Raw genomic sequence first — 25774 nt, 5'->3', positions numbered from 1 at the left:
CTCATATTCTACAGTGGAATTTCTAAATGTCAATAAGAAATTAGGTACAATTTCAGATTGGCTAGATGAAAATAAACTAGATCAGCGCAGTAGTGAGAAGTTGTTTTCAGAGGTTACGAATGATCAGATCAATTGCTCCATTCTTGGATTCATCTTCACTGAATGTCCTTGTACAATCACTGATCATTTCAAAGTTGGATTACTGCAATTTACTCTATAAAAGAGTCGCTCTAAAAGAAATCTGTCGACTACAATTAATCCAAAACACCGCAATAAAAATTATAACGAATAGGAAAAGATTTGATCATGTAACTCCTCTTCTCAAAGAAGCTCATTGGCTGCCAATTGACCACAGAATCACCTTTAAAATAGCATTATTAACATTCAAAATATTAAGAACTAATGCCCCATCATTCCTAGAAAGATATATTATTCCATATATTTCTACCAGAAGTTTGAGATCAGAAGACAAAAACCTTCTAGTAATTCCATTGCTTAGTATAATAAATACAAGACAAGATACGATCTTGTTACCATGGCCAGAATATGGAACTCTTTACCAGCACTTAGTAGCCCTTTCAGGACCAAGAGACATATTTGTCCCATAACTTTAAAATCCTATAAATTTTGATTGGGATAGTCTACAGTTCTAAATTTGATATGTACGGATTCCATATGATACTACCTTTATGTAAACAAACTGGTTCCGACATTCATTCATTAGCGTCGTTGCTAGATTGACGAGAAGATTCACTTGCCACACTGTCCATAAGCCAGAAGTGTGATTTTTTTAAATAAAAATAATGATATTTCACAAAAAAAAAATCAATTTTTTGGCATCTGCAAGCCCTTTTTACCATAAAAATGTCGTCAAAACCACAAAAATTGGCCTACGATCCTTATGGTCCTGAAAGGGTTAAGGAAGCAAAATCATTAGGCAAATTTAAAGGACTGCTAAAATGCTGGTTGTATAAGGATGCCTTTGAGACAAAATCGCCGGATTCTCTTTTTGACCCCATTCATTGCAGAGACTTTCGCGTCCTTTGTCCCAGGCCTCGAGAAATTAAAAAATAGATAAAAATCTTTTATTTTCTTTTTACTTTTTTTATTACACTTTTAAAATTTTAGCTTTCTTGTTTACTTTACTATGCTTATTGTAGTTCTTCCCACTTCCCCTATGTATAAGTCTGCAATGTTTGTGTGTTTGTTGTAGTTAGTAACTGAGACCCCGTTTTTAATTGTAAATCACTTTGAATTTATGATATTGCGATACATCAAAATTTTAATAAAAGATAGATGTAAATTTCAAAAAACAAAAACTGGCATATTAGAATCACTGCATTAAAAGTTAACACCACATCTCTCTCCCTCTCCCTTTTTCAACCTTGGTCCAACATCTCTCTTCTCCCTTCTCCCATGCATCATTCTATCCCTTTCTCTGCCATATCCAACATCGCTGCCTCTCCTACTATCCACCATCTCTCTCCCCCTCCTCTTTTGTGCCCTGGGTCAAAATCTTTCCCTTCCTCCTTTCCACCATCATTTTTAATATTTCTCCTTCTCTCCCTTTGTACCCTATTCCCCAACATGTCTCCCTCTCTTACCCTTCTCCTTGCAGTCTCCCTCCCCTTTACCACATATGTAATATTTTCTCTTTCTTGCCCCTCTCCACCTCCTTGCAATACCTCTCCCTTCTTCCCCATGTCCAACAATCCTTCTTTTGTCATTTCAACCCAGTGCATCATCTTTCCTTCCTATCCCTCCCCCACCACACTTACAGCTCTCTCTTGCTGGCTCCTGTACCTCCCTCTTTTCACTCTCTGGCTTCAAAGGGTCAGAGTCAGCAGCAGCAGTCGCTACAGGCTGCCTGTCGCTAACCCAGAAGTCTCTCCTCTACCACATGCTGTAAATAGTGGCAGACAAGAGGCTTCTGAGTTACCAGCAGGCAGCCTGTAGCAGGTGCTGCCGACCTGTTGAAGCTGGCCAGCGGAGAGAGAAGAGGGGTGTGCAGGGACCACAGGACCCAACCTGTTGCCCCACCAGTAGGTGAGGGTGAGGGGGGTGGAGCGGGCGGGGGTGTACACGTGCATGTGCATAGCAGGGTCCCACCCATTGCTATACCCCTCCCCACTTCCTGTGCCATCCTTCTCTCCCACCCTGCTCTGTTACCATCTGACAGTGCCTCCCCTCCCATCCACCTCTCTCACTCACCCCCCCACCTATGGTCCGACACCGACTCGACCCCCTATTAATGACCCCAGTGGGGGACATTAAGTCTCAGTGGTCATTTTGAAGATCTTCGGACCAGCAGTGGTGGATGGTTCTAGCAGGGGCAGGAAAGTGTTGGGCTCTTTCATGCTCCCGAAGAAGCCACTAGACCACTGGGGAGATAAAAGGTAAACTTGGGGAGAGTACCCTCAGTCTCCATTGCTATGGTATTAATGTGGCAGCAGTCCCATTCCTGGAACTGTCAAGGTAATACTGGGCAAACCTGTCAACATTTCCCTGTTATCGCTTCACTTTACTCTCCAGGCATAGTCAGCTTTTCAGTTTGGGGGGAAGGGCACAGGGGTGGAGTGGGTGGACAGCGCAATCCTCCACCTCCCAATGTGAGTATGCTAGGCATACCTTTACTGGCAGAGATGCTGCCGCCAGCTAAATAAATAAGACTGCAGCTGCTCTCTGCTGCTTGTTTCCAGCTCTGAGCAACATGCCGGGACTTCTTACACATGATCTGAGCAGCATTCCAGGATTGGTGAGGCTCAGTGTCCCTGCCAGCAAAGATAAATTGGAGATCAGGAGGGGATCTGAGCCCAAATTTTAGGCGCCAGTTGTTAAAGTAGCAAGGTCCTACTTTAACAACCAGCTCCCAAAATTCTTAAAAACTTAACAAATTGCTGTTGCGAGCCAGACTCAGCCCATCACTGTCAACGTGGGTCACAAATTGCTTCATAAGAATTGCCATACTGGGACATACTAAAGGTCCATCAAATCCAGTATCCTATTTCCAACTATGGCCAACACAGGTCCCAAGTACCTAGCTTGATCCCAAGTAGTAAAACAGATTTTATGCTGCTTATCCTAAGAATAAGCAATGGATTTCCCCAAGCTATTTTAATAATGGCCTATGGACTTCTCTTTTAGGAAATTATCCAAACCTTTTTTTAAACCCCGCTAGCTAACTGATTTCACCACATTCTCCGGCAGCAAATTCCAGAGTTTAATTGCATATTGTAAGAAACATTCAATTCAATTACAGGGAATTTTTAACAGCAATTTAAAATGCTTAATTGTATACCCCTTGGGTTACAGTTCTTTTTTGAGAGATTTAGGGCTCCTTTTACGAAGATGCTCTAACGTTTTTAGCGCATGCTATACCGCACACTAGCTGAAAAACTGCTGCTGGCTCAAGAGGAGGCGGCAGCAGCTAGCGTGTGCGGCATTTCAGCGTGCGCTATTCCGCACGTTAAGGCCCTAAGGCACTTTTGTAAAAGTAGCCCTTAATTAACATGACAAATATTAACGCTGGCTTTTACTAAACTACGGTAGAGGTAAATGTTCTGATACTATAGAATTCAAAGAAACCTCTACTGCAGTTTAGTAAAAAGAGCCCTAAGAATTTTATATGATAAATTTTAAACACACTCTCTGTGTAATTGTTTAAAAATTTATCTCTAATGGAAAGTATGCAATTATCAGACTGGAACACTAGACAGGGAAGATAATTTTTTACTATTTGGTAACCTTATTTAGATACATTAACACCACATACCCGCAGTCGCATATTATTTAATATGTAATTACAGTTCTAAAATGGGGGAAAAAGGGGAGGGAATTGGATATATTTGCTTTTAGTGATAATGTTTATTATATATTAACTCTGTAAATTTTGTTTTTCTTGTATTTGAAATGATTTTTTTTTACTATTTTGTTTGTATTTGAAATTTAATAAATATGATTTAAATTAAAAATTTATCTTTAAGTTACATCATTTTTCTCAATTGCATGATTAGTTTCAGTTAACTTTTTTAATGTTCTGATATTCATTTTGCAGGTAAAACGTTCCAGAAGTAAAGGCGGCTTAGCAGGGCCTGATGGCACAAAATCTGTATTTGGTCAGATGTGTGCTAAAATGAGTTCCTTCAGTCCAGACAGCCTTCTTCTGCCTCATCGTGTATGGAAAGTCAAGTTTGTTGGTAAATGCTTTATGCTAATTTTTTCCCAGGTTGTCCTTCCTTTCTTGTCTTCCTTTTTTCAACCTCACTAGAATTCTCAGTTGTTCTCTTATTGTCCCTGGTTGATTTTGTTATTGTTCTCATTCCCTCCCTCCCCACTCACACATACATTAAGAGAAGCTTGTTTTGTGAATGTTTTTCCTCTCAAATAATTGAGCCTGTGTTTATGAGGGAGAGGACCAGAAGTACTGAGAAGGTTATTGTTGCCTTTTTATGTTTCTTTCTATTTTCTGCTTGGACATTGTGTGACCCAGGGAAGTGGTTACAAAACCTGAACTGGACTTTCCAAATCGATATCTCTGTGAGAATTGGAACTCTGGAGAAAGTTCCAAGGAAAGAAAAAGACTTAAGTTTTAGTGTTTGTTTTCTGGGGGTTAGAACTGTTTGCCCCAGTGCTGCTTGTTTTGCTGGACTGTTCATAAGAGACTGTAGCAATAAGATCTCCAGGAGTGGATGAAAAGTTTTTTTATTCAGCATTATGTTTCTTGCTAGGAAACAGCCTGACCCACAGGTCTGGGGTGGGGCTGCGGCCTCAGCACTGCTCAGAGGAAAAAAAAACCCTGGTTTTGAGTTTGAAGGTTTTTTCCCTTTTTCTGATTTGGTAAGGTTTATAAGAAGTGCCAAAGCTTGAATGTCGGGTCTTGTTTATGAACTATGCTTAGCCCGGAGGCACTAATCTGTTTTGTTATAATTGCTCAATTATGGCATCTGACCTGACTGTGAATTCAATTATTGTTACCAATTAAATACAGCATTGGCTTTGCTTTTGAAATTCAGTGTGGCTCACCTCCTTTTGTCACTCAGTGGAAAGCTTAGCTGGAACACACCAGTGGGCCTGGGAGTAACTGGCAGAATCTGGGTCACAAACAAACTTTATTCCTTGTGGCACGGGACCCCGGGTGGGTCACACTGGCCTAGCTCAAGCGTCCCTGCCACAACTGGAACAAAAACTCGATCCAAAAAGACTGCCACGGCGCTGAACCTCCGAAAAGGAAACTACGAAGGGATGAGAGTCATGGTGAGGAAGAAGATCAAGAAGAGGATAAGTGCTGTAAAGACGCTAGAGCAAGCATGGTCCCTTTTTAAGGACACAGTCACCGAGCAAAATCTATATAAACTGCGTATTGACAAGGGATCCAAGAGGAAAAAGAACAAGGAACCAGCATGGCTCACTGTAGCGGTGAAAAAAGCGATCAGGGACAAGAAGACTTCGTTTAAGGAATGGAAAAGGATAAAAACGGACGAAAACTAGAAAAAGCACAAACAACATCAAAGCAAGTGCCATAAGGTGGTGAGAGGCCAAAAGAGACTATGAGGAAAAAATAGCCAAGGAGGCAAATTTTAAGCTGTTCTTTCGATATATTAAAGGAAAACGACCTGCGAAGGAAGCAGTGGGGCTGTTAGATGACCATGGAATAAAGGGAATATGAAAGGAGGACAAAGCCATCGCTGACAAACTGAACACATTTTTTGCGTCTGTATTTACCGAAGAGGTTTTATCCAATTTACCAGAAGCCGACAGGCTATACACTGGAAATGAAGAAGGGAAACTGACAGGGTCGATGGTCAGTCTAGAAGAGGTATGCAGACAGAATGATAGGCTTAAAAGCAATAAATCTCCAGGACCGAATGGCATCCACCCAAGGGGAATCAAGAAACTAAAGGATTATAGCTGAACTGCTTCAACTAATAGCCAATCTGTTGATCAAATCAGGAAATATTCCAGAAGACTGGAAAGTGGCGAATGTTATGCCGATCTTCAAGAAAGGTTCAAGGAGAGATCCGGGAAACTACAGACCAGTGAGTCTGACTTTGATATCGGGAAAGATAGTAGAGGCGCTGATAAAGTACCGCATCATTGATCACCGTAACAAATTCAATTTGATGAGGACCAGACAGCACGACTTCAGCAAAGGAAGATCTTGTTTGACAAACTTACTGCACTTCTTCGAGGGAGTAAATAGGCAGATAGACAAGGGTGACTCAGTTGACATCGTATATATAGATTTTCAGAAGGCATTCGACAAGGTTCCCCATGAGCATCTACTTCGAAAAATTGCAAGCCATGTAATTGAGGGTGAAATACTCACATGGATTAAGAACTGGTTGGCAGATAGGAAACAGAGAGTGGGGGTAAATGGACTGGAAAAGCGTCATGAGTGGAGTGCCACAGGGTTCGGTGCTTGAGCCCATGCTCTTCAACATATTTTAAAATGACCTAGAAATTGGTACGACGAGCGAGATTTGCAGACTATACAAAGCTATTCAGAGTAGTGAGGACACAGAAAGATTGCAAAGACCTACAACGAGATATAAAACACACTCAAGGAATAGGCCGTGAAATGGCAAATGTGGTTCAACGTGGATAAGTGCAAGGTGATGTATGTCGGTAACAAAAATCAAATGCTCAAATACAGGATGTCCAGTGCTGTACTCGGAAAGAGCTCCCAGGAAAGAGACTTGGGAGTACTTGTAGGCAAGCCAATGAAACCATCTGTGCAATGTGTGGCGGCGGCGTAAAAAGCAAACAGAATGCTAGGAATGATTAAAAAAGGGATCACAAACAGATCAGAGAAGGTTATCATGCCACTGTACCGGGCCATGGTGCGCCCCCACCTTGAGTACTGCGTCCAACACTGGTCGCCATACATGAAAAAGGACATAGTACTACTCAAAAGGGTCCAGAGAAGAACAAAAATGGTTAAGGGACTGGAGGAGATGCCGTACAATGAGAGGCTAGAGAAACTGGGCCTCTTCTCCCTTGAAAAGAGGATACTGAGAGGGGACATGATCGAAATATTCAAGATATTGAAGGGAATTGACTTAGAGAAAGAGAGATTATCGAGATTGTTCACCCTCTCCAAGGTGGAGAGAACGAGAGGGCACTTTAATGTTAAAAGGGGATAGACTCCGTACAAACGTAAAGAAGTTCTTCTTCATCCAGAGAGTGGTAGAAATCTGGAATGCTCTTCCAGAGGCTGTTATAGGGGAAAGCATCCTTCAGGGATTCAAGAAAAGGTTAGATAAGTTCCTGCTGGACCAGAACATATGCAGGTAAGGCTAGAATCAAGGAGGGCACTGGTCTTTGACCAATGGCCACCACGTGAGCAGACTGCTGGGCATAATGGACCACTGGTCTAACCCAGCAGCGGCAAATCTAATGTTCTTATCCTTTAATCTGGCTCTGCTTCCCAGTCTGGCATCTCTCTCCTCTCCTTCCCTTAATCTAACATCTCTTTCTACTACTACTATTATTATTATTTCTATAACGCTACCAGACTCCCCTCCTTCCCTTTCACTCCCTGGTCTGGTATCTCTCCCTTCCTTTAGTCATCTCTCTCCCTTCCTCATTTATGCCCCCTGCAATCCATCTCCTTTCTCTTCCTCCTTTCTGGTCCCCCTCCCAGTCCAACATTTCTCCCCCTTTCCACCAATCCAACATTTCTTTCTCTCTTCCTCCTGCATGCTGATTCTCTTCCTTCCCTCCCCCATCCAACTTCTCTCCATGAGTCCAACTTTTCACTCTCTGCCCTCTCCCCCTTCACCCTAGTGTGACATTTTTTCTTCCCTCTTTTCTGTTCTCCCCATCCATCTCACTCTCTCCATGAGTCCAACACTTTCTGCCTCCTGCATGCTTTCTCTCTCTTTCCTTGCCTTTTCCATCGAGTGACATCCCTCCTTACCATTCCAACCCAACATGCTCTCTCCCTAAGCACCATTTCTCCCTCTCCTCCACCCCATGTCCATTTCTCCCTCTCTCATCACTCTCACTCTTTTCATTCTTTCCCTCCCCCCCAGTCTTACATATGCATGTATCCCCCTTCCCTCCCTCCCTTCATATACTTTTACACCAGGGGAGCCCTCCGAAGGCCTGCATGTTTCCCCCTTCTCTCTAGCGTCCTGCGGCTTCCCCCCTAGCCTCCCGGTCTCACCTCTAAAGCTAATTACAGCAGCCTGCAGAGGATCACTGGTGCTATAGTGATCCTAACTGGCTGCCGTCTGCCTCCACAGCACATTCCCTCTGCTGCCCCTGACATCAGAGGAGGGGCGGGACCACGGCAGAGGGAACATGCTGCGGAGGTATATGGCAGCCTGCTAGGATCGCTACAGCACCGGCGATTCTCTGCAGTTGTCATAATTAGCTTTGAAGATGAGACCGAGAGGCCAGTGGATGCTAGAGATAAGGGGGAATATGCCAGCCTTTGGGGGGCCCTCTAAATCCACAGAGCCGAGGTTACCCAGCACTGGCGCCTATGCAGCACTTCCCGACTGACCCTCCCCCCCCTCTCTCCTTAAAGCAGGAATGTCAGTGGACAGCCAGCAAGAGGCAGCGTTTAGGACAGGCTGTTCACTGCCAAAGTGCTGCCGCTTCTGCCCGAAGGTACAGGGAGGAGGGTTGTCTCACCAAATCGGTGAGCCTGTTTTTTTTAGAAAATGAATCGGTTCAAATCGATTTACCAAAGTGAATCAATGAATTGATTTGAATTGGCGGATCGGCAGCACTATGCAGCACTGTCACCGTACCGGGTAGGCAAGTCAGCTGGCAGGGGCCTCTCTTCCTCCTCAGTGTGCCACAGCACACTTTTTAAACAGACAAAAGAATTAGAGATACTATCTTGTCAGCTTTCTTGCCCTTTTATCAAGGAATTTGTTAACTTGTATTTTATTTTATGTTACACCAGGAAGTTTGTCTAAGGTTAGTGAGGATTTTGTTGAATTTGTGGCTAGTAATATGGTATCATTGTCTTATTTGCTGATGTTAATTTATATTTGGAAGATGTGGATTACCCAGGAGTTAAAGATGTATTGTCATATTTATTGACTTTAGAATTTAATTTGCCACAATTTACTAAGGGATCCTTTTATCAAGCAGGCGTTAGTTCTTTAGCCGGCCGCAGGGGTTAGCGCGTGATGAAATGTCAGACGCGCTAACCCCGCTAGCACGGCTTGATAAAAGGACCCCTAAGACTCATCAGAAATGTAACCATTTGGATTTGGTTTCTATGGCAAATAGGGAGACTGGTCAGCATATTTTTTAACTGACCTCGTTTGGAGTGAGTCTTTTGTCAGATCATTATTTGTGCTGGTTTAACTTACTTTGTCACAACTTGGTTGCAGAATTAAAAAGTAGTAAAATTATAAAAAGAAAGGTTACAATAGTTTGTTGATGCAACTGAATTTTGGACAAACTATGATTTGTACACTTCTTCAGTGGACCCAATGGATTTTTATTCAAACTGGGAATTTCAAAGTATTAAAATTTTAGACACTATTGCACAAAAAAAAAGAGCAATTAAAGAGAGCATAACTTTTAGGAATGAAATGGGTTGTTCATCAGTTAGAACATTTAAATATTAAAGAGCAATGGAGAAGGGAAGTGAAAAAATATAAAAGTTTGTTAAAATTAAAACATAAAGCTTATTATTCAGATTTAATAAGCGGTCCTGCAATTAGCATTAAGAAATTGTTTAAAATAATACAGATACAGATGGCAGATAAAGGCGAAATGGCCCACCTAGTAACCATTATTTCTTTCTCCCTGAGAGATCCCACGTGCCTGTCTCAGGCCCTCTTGAATTCAGACATACCCCTCTTCTATTAAACTGTGCTAGCAGTTTTTAGCGTGGTGCCGGACTGAATGGCCCGTGCTGCTCTCGACACTCATAGAGTTCCTATGAGCGTCGGGAGCAGCACGGGTTATTCAGTGCAGTTCTCTGTGCTAAAAACTGCTAGCACAGTTTAATAGAAGAGGGGGATAGTCTCTGTCTCCACATAATATACTGGATGTGGAGGAATTTAAAAAATCTTCACATCAAATTAGGCCTATAATCAATCAAAAATTGAAGATTTGAGAGCATCTAGAAAATGTACTAAAGATCCAAATTGCAATTTACTTTGTAATCTTGAGGATTTGAATTATGCTGATCTAAACTGGAATACATTCAAGAGTATTGACTGGTTTCAGTTTAAAAAGCTTTATGAAAAGTACTCTGTCACTGCTGCCAGGATAGTTGTCATCCAGTGGTTTTTAGGGCGGAATCAGCAAAATCTAAAGGTAAATTTTTCATTTGGTTGCAAACTGTTATTATCAGGAACATTCCCATCTCATAAGGGTTGTATTATCATTACACCTATTTTTTTTTTTTTTTTTTTTTTTAAAGTTCTTTATTCATTTTAAATTTCTTACATCAAGTGATAAATATATAATACATATAATTTTCAATATACACTTGAATATCCATCAATATATATTTTAATACAAACATATATAAAAACCCCTTTTGCAATAAATTATATATCATCTGTTATTATAATATTGTACCCACCCTAACCCCTATTATATGATCTATCATTGTGCTATGATATCTGATCTTTAGAAAAAAGAGCCAATGGTCCCCAGATTTTATTAAATTTTTTAATATAACCATGTTGTAACGCTATTGCTTTTTCCATCTTATATATATGGCAAATAGAATTCCACCAAAAAGTGAAATTTAATTTTGTACGATCTTTCCAGTTTTGAGTAATTTGTTGTATGGCGACCCCTGTTAATATCAATAAAAGTTTATTATTGTTTGCTGATATTGGACTCTGTGTTCTCATTGCTGTTCCAAATAAAATTGTGTCATATGTAAGTCCAACATGATTTTCTAATAATATATTAATTTGGGGCCAAATTGTTTTCCAAAAGGCATTTATACAGGGACAAAAATAGATTAAATGATCTAATGTCCCAATTTCTACCTTACAATGCCAGCATCTATTAGATTTAGAACTATCTATTTTTTGTAACCGAGTAGGGGTCCATAAAACTCTATGTAATAAAAATAACCATGTTTGACTCATAGATGCTGACATTGTAGTATGTATTCTCCAGGACCAAAATTTTTGCCATTGAGTTGCAGAAATTGTCTGTCCTATCTCAATACTCCAAATGTCCCTAAGTCCTGTTCTTTTTTTTTTATTTAAAAATCCATATAATAATTTATACCATTTTGCGGCTTGGTGTCCCAAAAAATCTGCCTGAAAGCAAAGGATTTGCAAACTATATTGAGTATTAAGATTTTTCCATTCAGGGAACCCTTCCTGGATGGCTTGCTTCAATTGCATCCATTTAAAATATTGTGTTATGTTCAATCCAAATTTTTGTTGCAATTGTGAAAAACTAAGCATGGATCCATTTACTATAACATCATTTAAAGACCGTATACCTGCAATTATCCATTGCTTCCATATTATTTTGAATCCACCAATTTTGATCCTGGAGTTTACCCAAATGGATTGATGTAACGATTTAGTTATTGGATCTGTTGTAATATTACTAATAAATCTTATTGTTTTCCATGTATCTAATAAAATTCTGTGATCTTTATATCTCTTGGGCATTGTTATACTTATAAGATGTTCCGGATATAATGGAAACAGGAGTCGCCATTCTAAATATAACCAGTCTGGTACATTCTCCATGAGGTCTGGGAGGATCCAATACATACCCTGTCTTAAAATATAGGCTTGATGATACCTATAAAAATTTGGAAAATTTACCCCTCCCTCTCTAATTGTTTTTTGTAATGTTGCTAAAGCGATTCTTGGCCTTTTCCCAAACCAAACAAATTTTGTAAGTATTCTATTTAATTTTTTATAAAATGACCCCTGAAAAAATATCGGAATCATACTCATTTGATAACAAACCACAGGTAAGATCATCATTTTTATTGTTTGAACTCTTCCCCACCATGAAAGATGTAAAGGATTCCATTGCTCGCACATTTCTGTTATTTTTTTTAATAAAATTTTTTCATTTTCTGTTACTGTATCATCAATTGTATTTTTAATAACAATTCCTAAATATTTTATTCCTTCCTCTTTCCATTGGAATGAATATGAATCAAATAATCCTTTGGTACAATGGACATTAATTGGAAGAACTTCAGATTTTTCCCAATTTATTTTGTATCCAGAAAATTTACCAAATTTATCTAATAAATTTAATAAACATGGAATGGTATCTTCCGGTTTCCTCAAATATAAAAGAATATCATCTGCATATGCAGATAATTTATATTCCCAATTTGAAAATGTGATCCCCTTTATTCCCTTAGTTTGATTTATTGCAATTAATAAGGGTTCAAGAACAATATCAAAAAGTAAGGGAGATAAAGGACAACCTTGTCTAACCCCCCGTAACAAGTTAAATCTTTCTGAAATGTTATTATTTATATTTAATCTTGCTCCAGGAGAGCTATACAATGTTTGAATCATTTTAATAAAAAAGGGACCTATTCCAAACCATTTTAAAGCTTGATACATAAATTTCCACTCCACTCTATCAAATGCTTTCTCTGCATCTAACGATATTAAGAAAGCTGGTTCATTCATAGTTTTCGCTAAGTTTAAAGAATGAAGTGCCAGTCTGGTATTATGTGAGGAATGTCTTTTAGCAACGAATCCTGTTTGGTGTACATCTATAATAAAAGGAAGAGCTTTTGCCAATCTTAATGCTAATACTTTAGCAAGCAATTTTTCATCTACATTCAACAATGATATGGGCCTGAAGTTTGAAACCAATGTAGGATCCCTGTTTGGTTTTGGTAAGACAATAATTACAGAATCTGCCATAGTACCTGATATATTTTCATTATGTATCTGATATTGATATAAATTTAATAAATAAGGCAATATAATATTTTGAAATGTTTTATAAAATTCAACAGTATATCCATCTCCACCTGGAGCGGATCCAACTCTAAGAGATTTCAATGCTAGTTCTATTTCTTTTAATGATATATGTTCTTCTAAACTTCCTTTTATATGTTCTGGAATATTTGGTCCAATAATTGAATTTAAAAACTCTAAGCCATCTTGTTCTTTATTTTCACAAGAATCTGAAGTATATAGACTCTTATAAAAATCAAGAAATTGTTTTACAATATCTTTAGTGCTGGTGTGTGTATTACCTTTTGTATCTTTTATTGCAATAATTTTAGTTTTTCTTTTTTTTGCTTTAAGAAAATTTGCCAACATTTTTCCAGCTTTATTTGAGTTTCCATAATATCTAAATTGCTGACAGAACATTTCTTTTCTAACAAATTGTGGGAAGAGAGTTCATTATATTTAGTTTTAACTTTTAATAGTTTTTGTAATACTACATTTTCCCATTTAATAATTAATTTTTTTTCTAATGATTTAATTTCTTCCTCTAATTCCATAAATTGTTTTTTAAGCTGTTTTTTCATAAAAGCCGAATATGATATAATGTTTCCTCTCATTGTAGCTTTACAAGCATCCCATATAATTTCAATATTCATATTGTCTGTGCTATTAATTTGAAAAAACTCTTTCATCTTTACTTTTAGGTCTGTTACAAAATTTTCATCAGCAAGTAAGGCATTATCAAATTTCCAAATTGATGTAAAATTTGTTTTTATATCATTTTTTAGATCAATCCACACACCAGCATGATCAGAAATTATAATAGGATCAATAACTGCTTTCATAACTTTTTGTGCTAAATTACTAGAAACAAATATATAATCAATTCTTGAAAATGATTTATGGACCTGAGAACAAAAAGAATATTCCTGATCATTAAAATGAAGAATACGCCATATATCTACCAAATCACAAGATTGTATCAAATTTTCTAGCCCTAATGATTTTATAATTTTACTAGGTTTCTTATCCAAAATAGGATCCATAACAGCATTGAAATCTCCAGCTACTATCAAATTTGAAGTAGCCAATGGTAGTAATATCTGTTGAATTTTTTTAAAAAACTCCATTTGATTTGAATTAGGAGCATATAAATTAAATAAGTCCAGGGTTGTATTTCCCATTATCATTTTGATATGTACCCATCTTCCTAATGGATCAATTTTTATAAGTTTAAAATCAGCAGTACATTTCTTATTAATAAGTATGGCTACTCCTGCCTTTTTCCCTAAGGCAGGAGCAAAAAAACATTTAGATACCCATCCCCCAATTAGTTTATTAGATTCATTCCCTGTAAGATGTGTCTCTTGCATGAAATAGATATCCGCATTTTGCTTGTGAAGGAAACCTAACATTTTTTTTCTTTTTACTGGGTGATTCAGACCATTGACGTTAATGGAAAAAATTTTAATTGTCATTTAATAATTTGAGTAAAATAAAATATCTTCTTAATAATAAAATTTTGATCAGATATCTGCACTTTTCTTTAATTATTCTAGATTTAATTATTAATTTTCCCCTCTTCCTATTCCCATCCCCCACCCCACCCTCCCTTTTAATTAAAAATTGTGTATACTTGGTAACACGCATCCTAAGTCGATAATAAAGCACTCCATAAGACCTGTTCTTATTGTATTCTATAAATTAAAACATTTGTTATTTAAATGAAATATAATATAATTTAGCCATGTTACACACATATATATATATATATAATATTCAAAGCATATTATATTGTTAATTTATCTAAATTGTTATTTTTGTAATAAATATATATCAATAAATAATCCCTTATTTGTTTTATTTTAAATAATATGGGAATTCAATGATATATAATTAAGTATTTTATGATCAAAAAATTCCCCTCCTATGGAGGAACCCACCGCAAAAGCACATCTCGATTTCACATATATATTTCTTTTACTTTTATGTTAGTTGAATCCAGAAGAGAGAATAATTTCAATACAAACTCATTTCCTTCAAGTATATCTCAGTCCATCTTTATTCTTGATTGTAGTTTTCTATTCCGTTTTGAATTTTCATTTTCTCTTCTTTTCTTCTTTTTCCAATGTATGTAGTTCTTCTCTTTATATGATCAATACGATGCAACAACAAGATCTGTCCATAAGTTCAACGGTTATACAAAAGTCTTTCTTTATAGTTCCGGTGTCTGCTCTGTCCATCACATGTAGTTCCCTCGCTTTGACATCTGGGAATCTGAGTCTTTATTCTCTCCTCTGTATCTAGTGTTATATATGTTCGAGATGCACCCTCACTGCGCATCCCTCCATGGAGGAAGATCTTTACTTTATATTGTATTAAATTAATTAAAATTATAAAATTATAAAGTAGTCTTTCAAATATTTTCTATTTTTCTAAAAATGAAAATCATTTATCTGAAAATTATTAATTAATATTGAATGTTCCTAAACATCTTTCCTTATAAATTCATTCTTTAATATTATATTATATTTTCCTTTAATACATTCATATCTTCCTTTAATAAACTTAGTTCATGTTTAAAACATTCACTTATTCCCTTAATAGAAGTTTTTTTTTTTGTTTTGTTTTTTTTTTGGAATTTTGATTTCATTTGAATTCCATTTTTGAATATCGTTAGTGTAGAATATTTGAATTGATTTGAATATATTACATTCTATATAGTTTTTCCAAATCAATTTAAAATATCTTTTTATCAAATTAGTTATTTAACTATATTCAGTTATCTATATATAGGAACTAAAATATGATAAACAATTTAAGAAGACATTGGTACTTCCTGGTTTTGAATAAATTTTTCTAATTTCTCTGGATCATTGAAAGATAAAGTTTTGTTTCCAATTGTCACTTTCATAGTAGCAGGGTATACCAATCCAAACTTCGCTCCTAATTCTCTCAGCTTTGGTCTTAAATCCAATAATTTCTTTCTTTTTACAGCTGTATTTTTTGCGAAATCCGGCACTAGATGTATAAAAGCATCCTGATACTTCAAACCTTTATTTTTCTTGGCCAGTTGTAATATTTCTATGGCCTGTTGGTGTCGCAATAGTTTAAAAATAAAAGGTCTTGGTCCTTGCTGGTTTACTGCTCTTTTTAAAGGCACTCTATGTGCTCTTTCTATTTCTATGGGAAATTTCGTTTGCAAAGGAAGTAGCTTGGGAAGTAATTTTTCAATGAAGGTGACAGGATTTCCTAATTCTGCTCCTTCCGGCAAGCCAATCAGACGGATGTTACTTCTTCGTTCACGATTCGAAAAATCTTCCAGGTCTTTAATAAGTATTTCAATTTTTTTCCTGTCTGCTTGGCTATAACAGATTTCCTCTTCAACTGTCAGCATTCTTTCTTCTAAGTTGTTAGATTTCAATTCAAGCACATCCATCTTCTTATTTATATTTGAAACCTCTTCTGTTAAATCGGTAACTTTTTTAGTAATAATAGAAAGCATTTCTTTAATTTCTTTTAACTCTTTCATAACTTCTGTGTCTGTCAGTTTTAAACTGCTCTCCTGCTCCGGTTTTGCCCTTTTGCTACTTCCTGATACAGCGAAGTCGTTTTTATTCTGTTTACCAGTTGCCATCCTTTTTTCTTCTTTATTATTCATAGGACCAGTGAAATTTTAATATTTCTTTCGTTTTCATTCAATTTATTTAATCTTTCAAGGTCTTTTTAATGGAGCTCTTCAATTACACGACTTTCTTCATGCGTGTCCAAGCCACGTCCCCCCATTACACCTATTAAGAAAGACCAAAAGGGTTCCGCTGAGATTACAAACTATAAACCATAGCCTCCATTCCTTTTTTGTAAAACTTCCTACTATTAGAATTCTTGGGGGTCCTCTTAGACCTTTGAGGTCCTTTTAACTGTGGGCGATCAGGAAGAATCAGTGGTTCGAAAGAGCTTTTTTGTTCTTTGGAAGTTTCAGTCTATTAGATTATTTTTTTTTTTTTTTTTATTTTTTTTTTTTTCATCGTATTTTTTGAATTCTGATTCAGTCTTTGATTCTCTCATTGCTAGATCATTGTAATATCATATCTAAATGGCCTGGGTAAACTGTTAACAAGATTAAGGGGTCCTTTTACTAAGGTGCGCTAGCCATTTTAGCGCGCTAAAACAACTAGTGCACCTTAGTAAAAGGACTTTTTATTTATTTATTCAATTTTTTAGCCCATCCTCCCAAAGGAGCCCAAAACGGGTTACAAAGTACATCCATAATAATCCTGACAGAGCAGAGATGATATAGTTTACATAAATTACAATATAGACATGACAATAATTTACAATATAGACATAACAATAAAACATATGCACTAAGTAGCATCTGGTGATATTAGGTGGCGTAGGTGCGTTGACTGGATGACATTTCAGGGTGAATGACTGATTCAAAATACAGCTATAAGATTGATTTTAATTTACAAAAGTTTGATCATGTAACATCTTATTATGTTGAACTGGTGTCATCAAAAAAGATTATAGATTATCTAATATAATAAAATGCTAGGCCGTGCATGCGCACTCAAAAGTCGTGTTCCCTGATCCGTCGCAAAAACACGACTGCGCATGCGCGGCCCCAGCTGCGGCGGCGGCTTTCAAATAAAACAAAAAGTTACACAGCTGCGGCGGCCTTCCTCACCCCCCGGCTCTCACTGTGCATGGTACCGGCTCTTCTCTCGAACTGCACCAGGATCGAGAGAGGAGCTGTGGCGGCGGCTTTCAACGACAAAGAAGCTGCAGCTGGGGCAGTCGGGGCCTCCCCCGCCACGCACAACCCGCTCCCTCTCCTGCAGCTCAGACACCACAGAAGCTGCGAAATATACTGAGCGTGAAAGCGCGCAACCCGGTCCCCGTGTCTGCCTACCCTTTCCCCCAACACAGCGCATTTGCCCCCCCCCCCTCTCCAGAACGAATCGATAAATGGAGCCCTCCGCAACAGACCACAGGAGTCCTTTGCCGCTCACACCCCTTCCCTTGCCGCTGACCCGACTACCTACCCGGCGATTTAAGCAGCATGTGCAGGCGTCTTCACACGCTGCTTCAGGCCCTTCTACTGCCCTGATTTGCTCTGCCGCGTCTCTGATGATGTCATCAGGGACATGCCAGAGTAAATCAGGGCAGTAGAAGAACCTGAAGCAGCGTGTGAAGACTGCTGCACAGGCTGATTGAATCGCCGAGTTCCTAATCCGGTACGCGGGAAGGGAAGGGGGGGTGGCAAGGACTCTATCCGAGTAAATAAAAAACTCTGGGGAGAACGGCAGAGACCGGCCCTGTACTAACTCCCGTGGACAGGGGGAGCAGGAAGAGGTGATGATGGACAGGGGGGGGGAAAAGGAAGGGAGGATTATTGTTGGACAGGGGGAGCAGGAAGAGGTGCTGATGGACGGGGGGGGGGGAATGAAGGGAGGCCTGCTGATGGACAGGGGGGGAAATGAAGGGAGGCCTACTGCTGGACAGAGGGAGCAGGAAGAGGTGCTGATGGACAGGGGGGGGAAATGAAGGGAGGCCTACTGCTGGACAGGAGGAGCAGGAAGAGGTGCTGATGGACAGGGGGGAGGTAAAACAAAGGGAGAAGAGCTGCTGCTGAATAAGGGGAGCAGTGAAGGGGTGCTGGTGGACAGGGGGGAAAAATGAAGGGAGGCCTAATGCTGGACAGGGGGAGCAGGAAGAGGTGCTGATGGACAGGGGGAAAAAATGAAGGGAGGCCTACTGCTGGACAGGGGGAGCAGGAAGAGATGCTGATGGACGGGGGGGGTGAAATGAAGGGAGGCCTACTGCTGGACAGAGGGAGCAGGAAGAGGTGATGATGGACAAGGGGGGAAAAAAGGAAGGGATGCCTATTGTTGGACAGGGGGAGCAAGAAGAGGTACTGATGGAAAGGGGGGAGGTAAAACAAAGGGAGAAGGGCTGCTGCTGGATAAGGGGAGCAGTGAAGGGGTGGTGGTGGATACAGGGGAGGTAAAAAGAAGGGAGAATGGACAGGAAAAAGTGGCTAAGGAGACAGAAAGAGAAAGAAATAAAGACAGACACACATAAATTCTAGCACCCGAGGGAGGAAAATGCTGCACAGGGAAGTAGGGAGGGGGAAATGCTGATGCACAAGGAAATGGAGGGGGAGGGAATGCTGATATGGCTACTGTACAGGAAAGTGGACAAGGAGAGATAAATGCTGCATAGGGGGCAGAAAGAGAGACAAATAGAAAGAAAGACAAATAATAGGAGGGAGGGAGACAGAAAGAAAAGAAGAAAGACACAAGGGCAGGGAGTGAGACAGAAAGAAAGAAAGACAGACATACATATATTCTAGCATCCGTTAATGTAACGGGCTTAAAGACTAGTTACATATATTCTATTATGAAAAACAATATTTTTGATGACACCAGTTCATTTACTGTATATGATAATCCTTCATTACTTTATTAAAAATATGACATGTGCATGTTGATTACATTAGTTCAGTTGGTTTTCCATTTTTCATTTCTACAATCTTATCATTTTATTTAAACATATGTACAGTAAACCCCTGCGAATTTGCAGTTCGCGAATCATGGACTCAGTAATTTGCAGTATTTTCCAACCGCCTCTTCCTGGTACTAAAGTCATGGTTACACCAATCAGGAGTTGCTTTGATACTCTATCTGGCGTGTCAAAGCAGCTCCTGATTGGTGTAACCATGACTTTAGTACCAGGAAGTGGTGGTCGAAAAATACTGAGAATGATTTTCAGCACCCGCCAGCGCCCCAGCTACCTTCTCCTGCCTTCGATCAGCTCCTAAACCACATTTGCGGTTTTTGAAATTCACGGGTGCTCCTGGAACGGAACCCCCACAAATTTCAGGGGAGTATAAGAATTTTGAAAATGTAATATTTATGATTTTAGGTCATTAATGTTGTATGATGCCTTAGCATGCATATTATTTTTGTTGCTTTTAAATTTTACATTATGTATTTACGATATGATTTATTTTACATTTGCTACATAATGTATATATGTAAGTAATTTTAGTCCAGTTTTTATTATTTATACCATTTAGGGATATTATTATCATTTATCATTTTTTATTATGTATTTCTTTTAATATTTATTTTAAGTTGTTTATGTTTTTCTATATATGTTTGTTCTTTTTTTTACCATTAAATTTTTTTGAAATTTTGTAAAATCCAAAAGGGGGAAAAAATACATATACAGAACAACTGTAATAATAAACCTGAAGAAGGACACGGTCCAGAGAAGAGCGACTAAGATGGTTAAGGGGCTGGAGGAGCTGCCGTACAGCGAAAGTTTAGAGAAACTGGGCCTCTTCTCTCTCGAACAGAGGAGGTTGAGAGGGGACATGATCGAAACATTCAAGGTACTGAAGGGGATAGACTTAGTAGATAAGGACAGGTTGTTCACCCTCTCCAAGGAAGGCAGAACAAGAAGGCACTCTCTAAAGTTGAAAGGGGATAGATTCCGTACAAACATAAGGAAGTTCTTCTTTACCCAGAGAGTGGTAGAAAGCTGGAACGCCCTTCCAGAGGCTGTTATAGGGGAAAACACCCTCCAAGGATTCAAGACAAAGTTAGACAAGTTTCTGTTGAACAAGAACATGCGCTGGTAGGGCTAGTCTCAGTTAGGGTGCTGGTCTTAGACCAGAGGGCCGCCGCGTGAGCGGACTGCTGGGCATGATGGACCATCCCCACCTGTCCCCGCCAGGATCCTCTCCATCCCCACCCGTCCCCGTCAGGATCCTCTCCGTCTCCACCCATCCCCGCAAGGAATTACCTCCATCCCCGCCCGTCCCCATAAAAAGCAGCAATTACTTCTGACAGGATCATCAATTCCAGTTTATTTTGTGTTTCCGCTGCTGTTTTCCTTGTGGAATCTCTTTGGTGGAACCCTTTTTTTGTTTTCTGTTCAGGTAATTAACTTATAAACCCCCTCTTTTACTAAGGCTCATGTATCCATTATATTATTACATTACATTACATTAGTGATTTCTATTCCGCTTGTGCCTTGCGGTTCTAAGCGGATTACAAGTTAGAAGACTGGACATTTCCAGTAGCATTGCAGTACATGTAATCAAGAATGCGTTAAGTTATAATTGTTATTCTGGACTTTTCCAGGATAAATTGGAAGCAGATAGTAGATAGTGATAGGTTGTTTAGACGAATAGAGATAATATTGTCCGGATTCTGTTGTTTAGACGAATAGATATAATACTGTCCGGATTCGAGGTGTTGCTGGTGGTGGTGTTAGGGTAGTCATGAGAGCATTTTCTAATACTTTTGTGAGGTTATGATGATGGGAAGTGTTTTTTGAAGAGATGAGTTTTGATTTCTTTTCGGAATACTTTAATGTCTGTTGATTTGGTCAGTAGATTGGTGATGGTAGTATCGATCTTTGCTGCCTGTGTCGCTAAAAGGCTGTCATATAGTTTCTTTCGTCGTGTTCCTTTGAGAGGGGGGTGAGTGAATAGGCTCTGAGTTCTCCTTAATCTATGTGAGAGGTTACGGTGTAGTCTGTTGTTTAGGTAGCTGGGTGCTGTTCCATGTATTACTTTGTATAGTAGACAGTAGAATTTGAACTGGGATCTTGCTTTTATTGGTAGCCAGTGTGAGTCTAGGTATGCTTTGGTGATGTGGTCATATTTGCCTAGTGAGTAGATGATTCTGAGGGCTGTGTTCTGAACTGTCTGTAATTGTTTTATCATGTAGTTTGGGCATGATAGGTATAGGCTGTTACAGTAATCTACAATACTCAGTACTAGGGATTGTACTAATATCTTATATTGATCTTTGTTGAAGAATTTTCTTATTTTTCTTAGGTTACGTATTGTGAAGAATGCTCTTTGGATGATTTTGTGGATTTGAGACTGCATTGTGCAGTTTCTGTCTAGTAGGATTCCCAGGATCTTGAGTGTGCTTTGCATTGGGTACTTGATTGTATTTACTTCTAGTTCTGTGAGAGATGGTTTTTTTTCCCTTTCCAGTAGTAGGAATTTAGTTTTTTCCGAGTTCAGTTTTAGTTTATGACTTGACATCCATTTTTCTACCGTTTCCATTATCATTTTCAGGTGGTTTGTGGATAAGGGGTCTTGAATATTAAAGGGGAGGAGGATAGTTATATCATCTGCGTAGCTGAATGATACTGTGTTTAGGGCGTCTAGGGTTATGCCTAGGGATGCTATGAAGAGGTTAAATAATATGGGTGACAATGGTGATCCTTGTGGTACTCCACATGGGTTTGACCATGGGTCGGATATGTGCTCTTTTGATTTGACTTTGTATGTTCGTGTTTTGAGGAAGCTTTGGAACCATTTGTGAACATTACCTGAAATTCCTATTGCGTCTAATATCTGGAGTAGTGTGTGATGGTCAACTAGGTCGAATGCCGCAGAAAGATCGAGTTGAATGAGAAGCAGCTTGTTTCCTTTGCTGAGGTGTTGTCGGGCAATGTCTAATAGTGATACCAGTAGAGTTTCTGTGCTATGGTTGGATCTGAATCCAGATTGTGATGGATGTAGTATGTGATGGTCTTCAAGGTAGTTGGAGAGGTGTTGTGCGACAAGGCCTTCTGTAATTTTAATGTATAGTGGGATTGAAGCGATTGGTCTATAGTTTGCAGGATTATCTATAGGACCTTTGGGATCTTTTAGGATAGGTGTAATTATGATTTCTCCTAATTCCGGTGGGAAATGACCTTCACTTAGTGTTGTTTGAAGCCATAGTGTGAGGCTAGCTTTAAATTTGGTGGAAGCTGTTGCTAGTAAGTATGAGGGACAGTTGTTCAAGTCACATGAGGATTTGCTGTATTTTTTGTAAAGCCTGTTCAAGTCTGACCATTGTATCTTTGGGAAGTTTGTCCATATCCTGTCTGCTGGGATTGCTTCATCTGTTTTGGGATTGATTAGTATTTCTTCTATGTTGATTCTTGAATTGTTGAATGTGGATCTGGTTGTGATGATTTTTTGTTTGAAGTGATCCGCTAATTGGGTGGCTGTGGGAGTTTGGTTTCCTTGGGTGGCGAGAAATGGTTTGGTATCAGTGAGATTTCTTAAGATGTCAAAAAGTATTCTTGTGTCTGGTTTTTCGGTGCTGATGAGTTTGGAGTAGTAGTTTTTTCGTTTTTCCTTCAGTTTGGTATTGTATTGTTTGATTAGGATTTTCCATTCATCTTTGATGTGATTGTGTTTTTGTTTTTTCCATGTCCTTTCTAATTGTCTGCATTTTCTTTTTAGTTGTAGAAGTTCGTCGTCGAACCATTTATTAGATGGTCTGTCTATTTTGTTTTTGTTTTTTATTGGAGCTAGTTCGTTTAGTGTAGATTCACTGAGGGTCCGCCAACTGTTTATGAATTCTTTGGGGTTATTGGGGTCGATTTCGGGGTCGACTGTGTTCCAGAATGTGTGAGGTTCGATTTTTGGTCTGAATTTGATGAGTGTTTTCTTTGGGATGGGTTTGTTGTTATTTTGAGCCCAATTGATGGTGAATGAATATTTGAAATGGTCTGACCATAGAGTAGGGTGCCAGGACCCGTTTGAGATGTAGATGTTTTGTGTGTTTTGATTTGGAGATGAATAAGCTGCTATATCGAGTTGATGACCTTTTTCGTGTGTGGGTTCTGGGTTGAGAATTTGATAGGATAAAGTGTTGAGGTATGAGAGTATATCTGTTGTTTGTTTGGATGATTGATCTTCTAAGTGGAGATTTAAGTCTCCGAGGATCAAGTTATGTGTGGAGGAGAGTGAGTTCTGGAAGATGAATTCTTCAAGTTCTTGTTTTGAAGTGTTCCATTTACCTGGTGTAATGTAGCATATAAGACAGTTCAGGTTTCCATTGAGTGATTTGTCAGATATTTGGCAGGCTAGCAGATCAAGATAAGGGGTGGAGTGCTTGGTTAGTACGTCGATGTTGAGATTGTTTTTTGTTATGATTGCTAGACCTCCTCCTCTTCTGTTTTTTCGACATACTACTTCAAGTTTATATCCTTTGGGGCAGAATTCTGTGATGCTTGGATCTGACTCAGAGGTGAGCCATGTTTCGGTTAGGTTATGGATGAACCCTGCTTCCAAAGCCTTCCATCCCCGTGGAAGTCCCGTTGGCTAGAGGGGGGTCCCTGTGGGAGTCCCGTGGGCCAGAGGGGGGTCCCCATGGGAGTCCCATGGGTTAGGGGAGATTCCCGCAATCCTCGTTCCCGTGCAGATCTCCATTTACAATATAAGATAGTATCAGGGGGAGTAAACAAAGGGCAATAAGACAAGGGAGGAGAGGAAAATAAGTCAAAAAGGAATCATGAAAGGTCAGTAGGTGAGAAAGGGCAAGTATCCAGGATGATGTGGGGATATGAAGAGAAAGATCCCTCAGAGGCCAAGAAGAAGGAGAGGAAAGGAAAGAGGAGAAAGAGAAAAAGAGGTATTGCAAGAGAAAAGAGAAAGAGTTGTAAATGCAGTGAAAGTAAGGATTTAAAAAGAATCCAAATAATCTTTAAAAGCATTTAGGGCATCAATATTCGTGAAATGTGCGATTAATAGTTTATAGAAATATGATGCTACATGTCCACTGGAAAGAAGCTTAGTGCAGAGAGGAATCAAAGAGGGGATTCCAGCGACTATTGTAGATAAAATTTTCGATTTTGTAATGACACTAGTAAGTTGAAGCCATTGATAAAACGCTGAAGTTGAAAAATTATATTTGTCCCTCAGATCTGCAAAAGTCAAGAGTTGTAAGGCAAATGTCGGCTAGAGCCCATATCCCATGTTTAGCCCATAAAGACAAAAAAATTGGCTTTTTATCAATTAGGAGTTATGGATTATTCCAAAAAGAGACTAAAGAAGAGGTACCAATTTATCTAATTCAAGTAAACATGCCACTGATTGGGAGATGATAGGATCATTTTTATGTATCACGATATAAGACGTCAATAGTGCAATTAGTGAAGGGGAGAAGGTACAGATAGTGCATTCCAGACAGAGGACAATAGTCGGAGGTCGGAGAGAGCGAACATCTAGACTGTTGGAGTATAAAAGCCTTATGGTAAGTTAGGAAATCAGGTAAAAAGACTCCCGCCCTGTCTTTCGGGGATTTAAGCTTTTTGAGAGCAATTTTGGGAGGCTTACAAATCCAAATGAAGTTAGAAATGTGTTTATCTATCGATTTATAAAACAAAGTTGGGAATAATCAGGGAATCATACTGAGTACGAAATTAATTTTAGGAGAAACTACCATTTTGACAGTTTCTATTCTGCCCCACCAGGACAGGTGTAGAGGATGCCAGGATTGTAAAAAGGATTTAATAAAGTTAGTAAGGTTTTTTGCATTGTGGTGAATTGAAACAGTGAGAGTTGGGTAGAGGTTAATTCCCAGGTATCTTATGTGCGTGGGAAACCAAAGAAGATTAAAGGGCTGAACTAGGACTGGGTGAGAATGAGTATTTAGGGGTAGGGCCTCAGTTTTGTGTTGATTGATCTTGTATCCAGAAAAAAGGTAAAGAAAGTGAATTAATTCAAATAAGGCCGGAAGAGAAGAATCAGGGTTGGTAATATAAAGCAGTACATCATCTGCATACGCAGATAATTTGTATTCTGATCCATTATGAACAATACCTGAAATATTCTCACTAAAATTAATAGCCAGTAGGAGAGGTTCCAAGGCTATGTTACAAAGGTAAGGAGAAAGGGGACAGCCTTGTCGAGTACCTCTATGAAGTAAGAAAGAGGCTGACAATATGTTATTAGTAATTATACAGGCCTTTGGAGAGGAGTAAAGGATTTTAACATAATCTATAAATTGAAAGGGAAATCCAAACCAGTGCATTGTACGGAGCAAGTGGGACCATTCAACCCTATCAAATGCTTT

At 38.9% G+C, this 25774-nt stretch overlaps 1 protein-coding gene across 1 annotated transcript in view; it reads left to right on the top strand.

Moving 5' to 3' along the window:
• The window catches only part of LOC117362951 (E3 ubiquitin-protein ligase HERC2-like), a 193712-nt gene that overhangs the window by 43970 nt on the left and 123968 nt on the right, over window positions 1–25774 (top strand). The window contains exon 3 of the mRNA XM_033950040.1: window positions 4055–4196. Coding sequence (XP_033805931.1) covers window positions 4055–4196 — 142 coding nt within the window. The remainder of the gene's footprint in view (window positions 1–4054; window positions 4197–25774) is intronic.

Source organism: Geotrypetes seraphini, chromosome 6, assembly GCF_902459505.1.
Source record: "Geotrypetes seraphini chromosome 6, aGeoSer1.1, whole genome shotgun sequence".
Classification (NCBI taxonomy): Eukaryota; Metazoa; Chordata; class Amphibia; order Gymnophiona; family Dermophiidae; genus Geotrypetes; species Geotrypetes seraphini.
The sequence above is the reverse complement of the archived record's forward strand: the minus strand, read 5'-3'. Positions and strand labels throughout refer to the sequence as shown.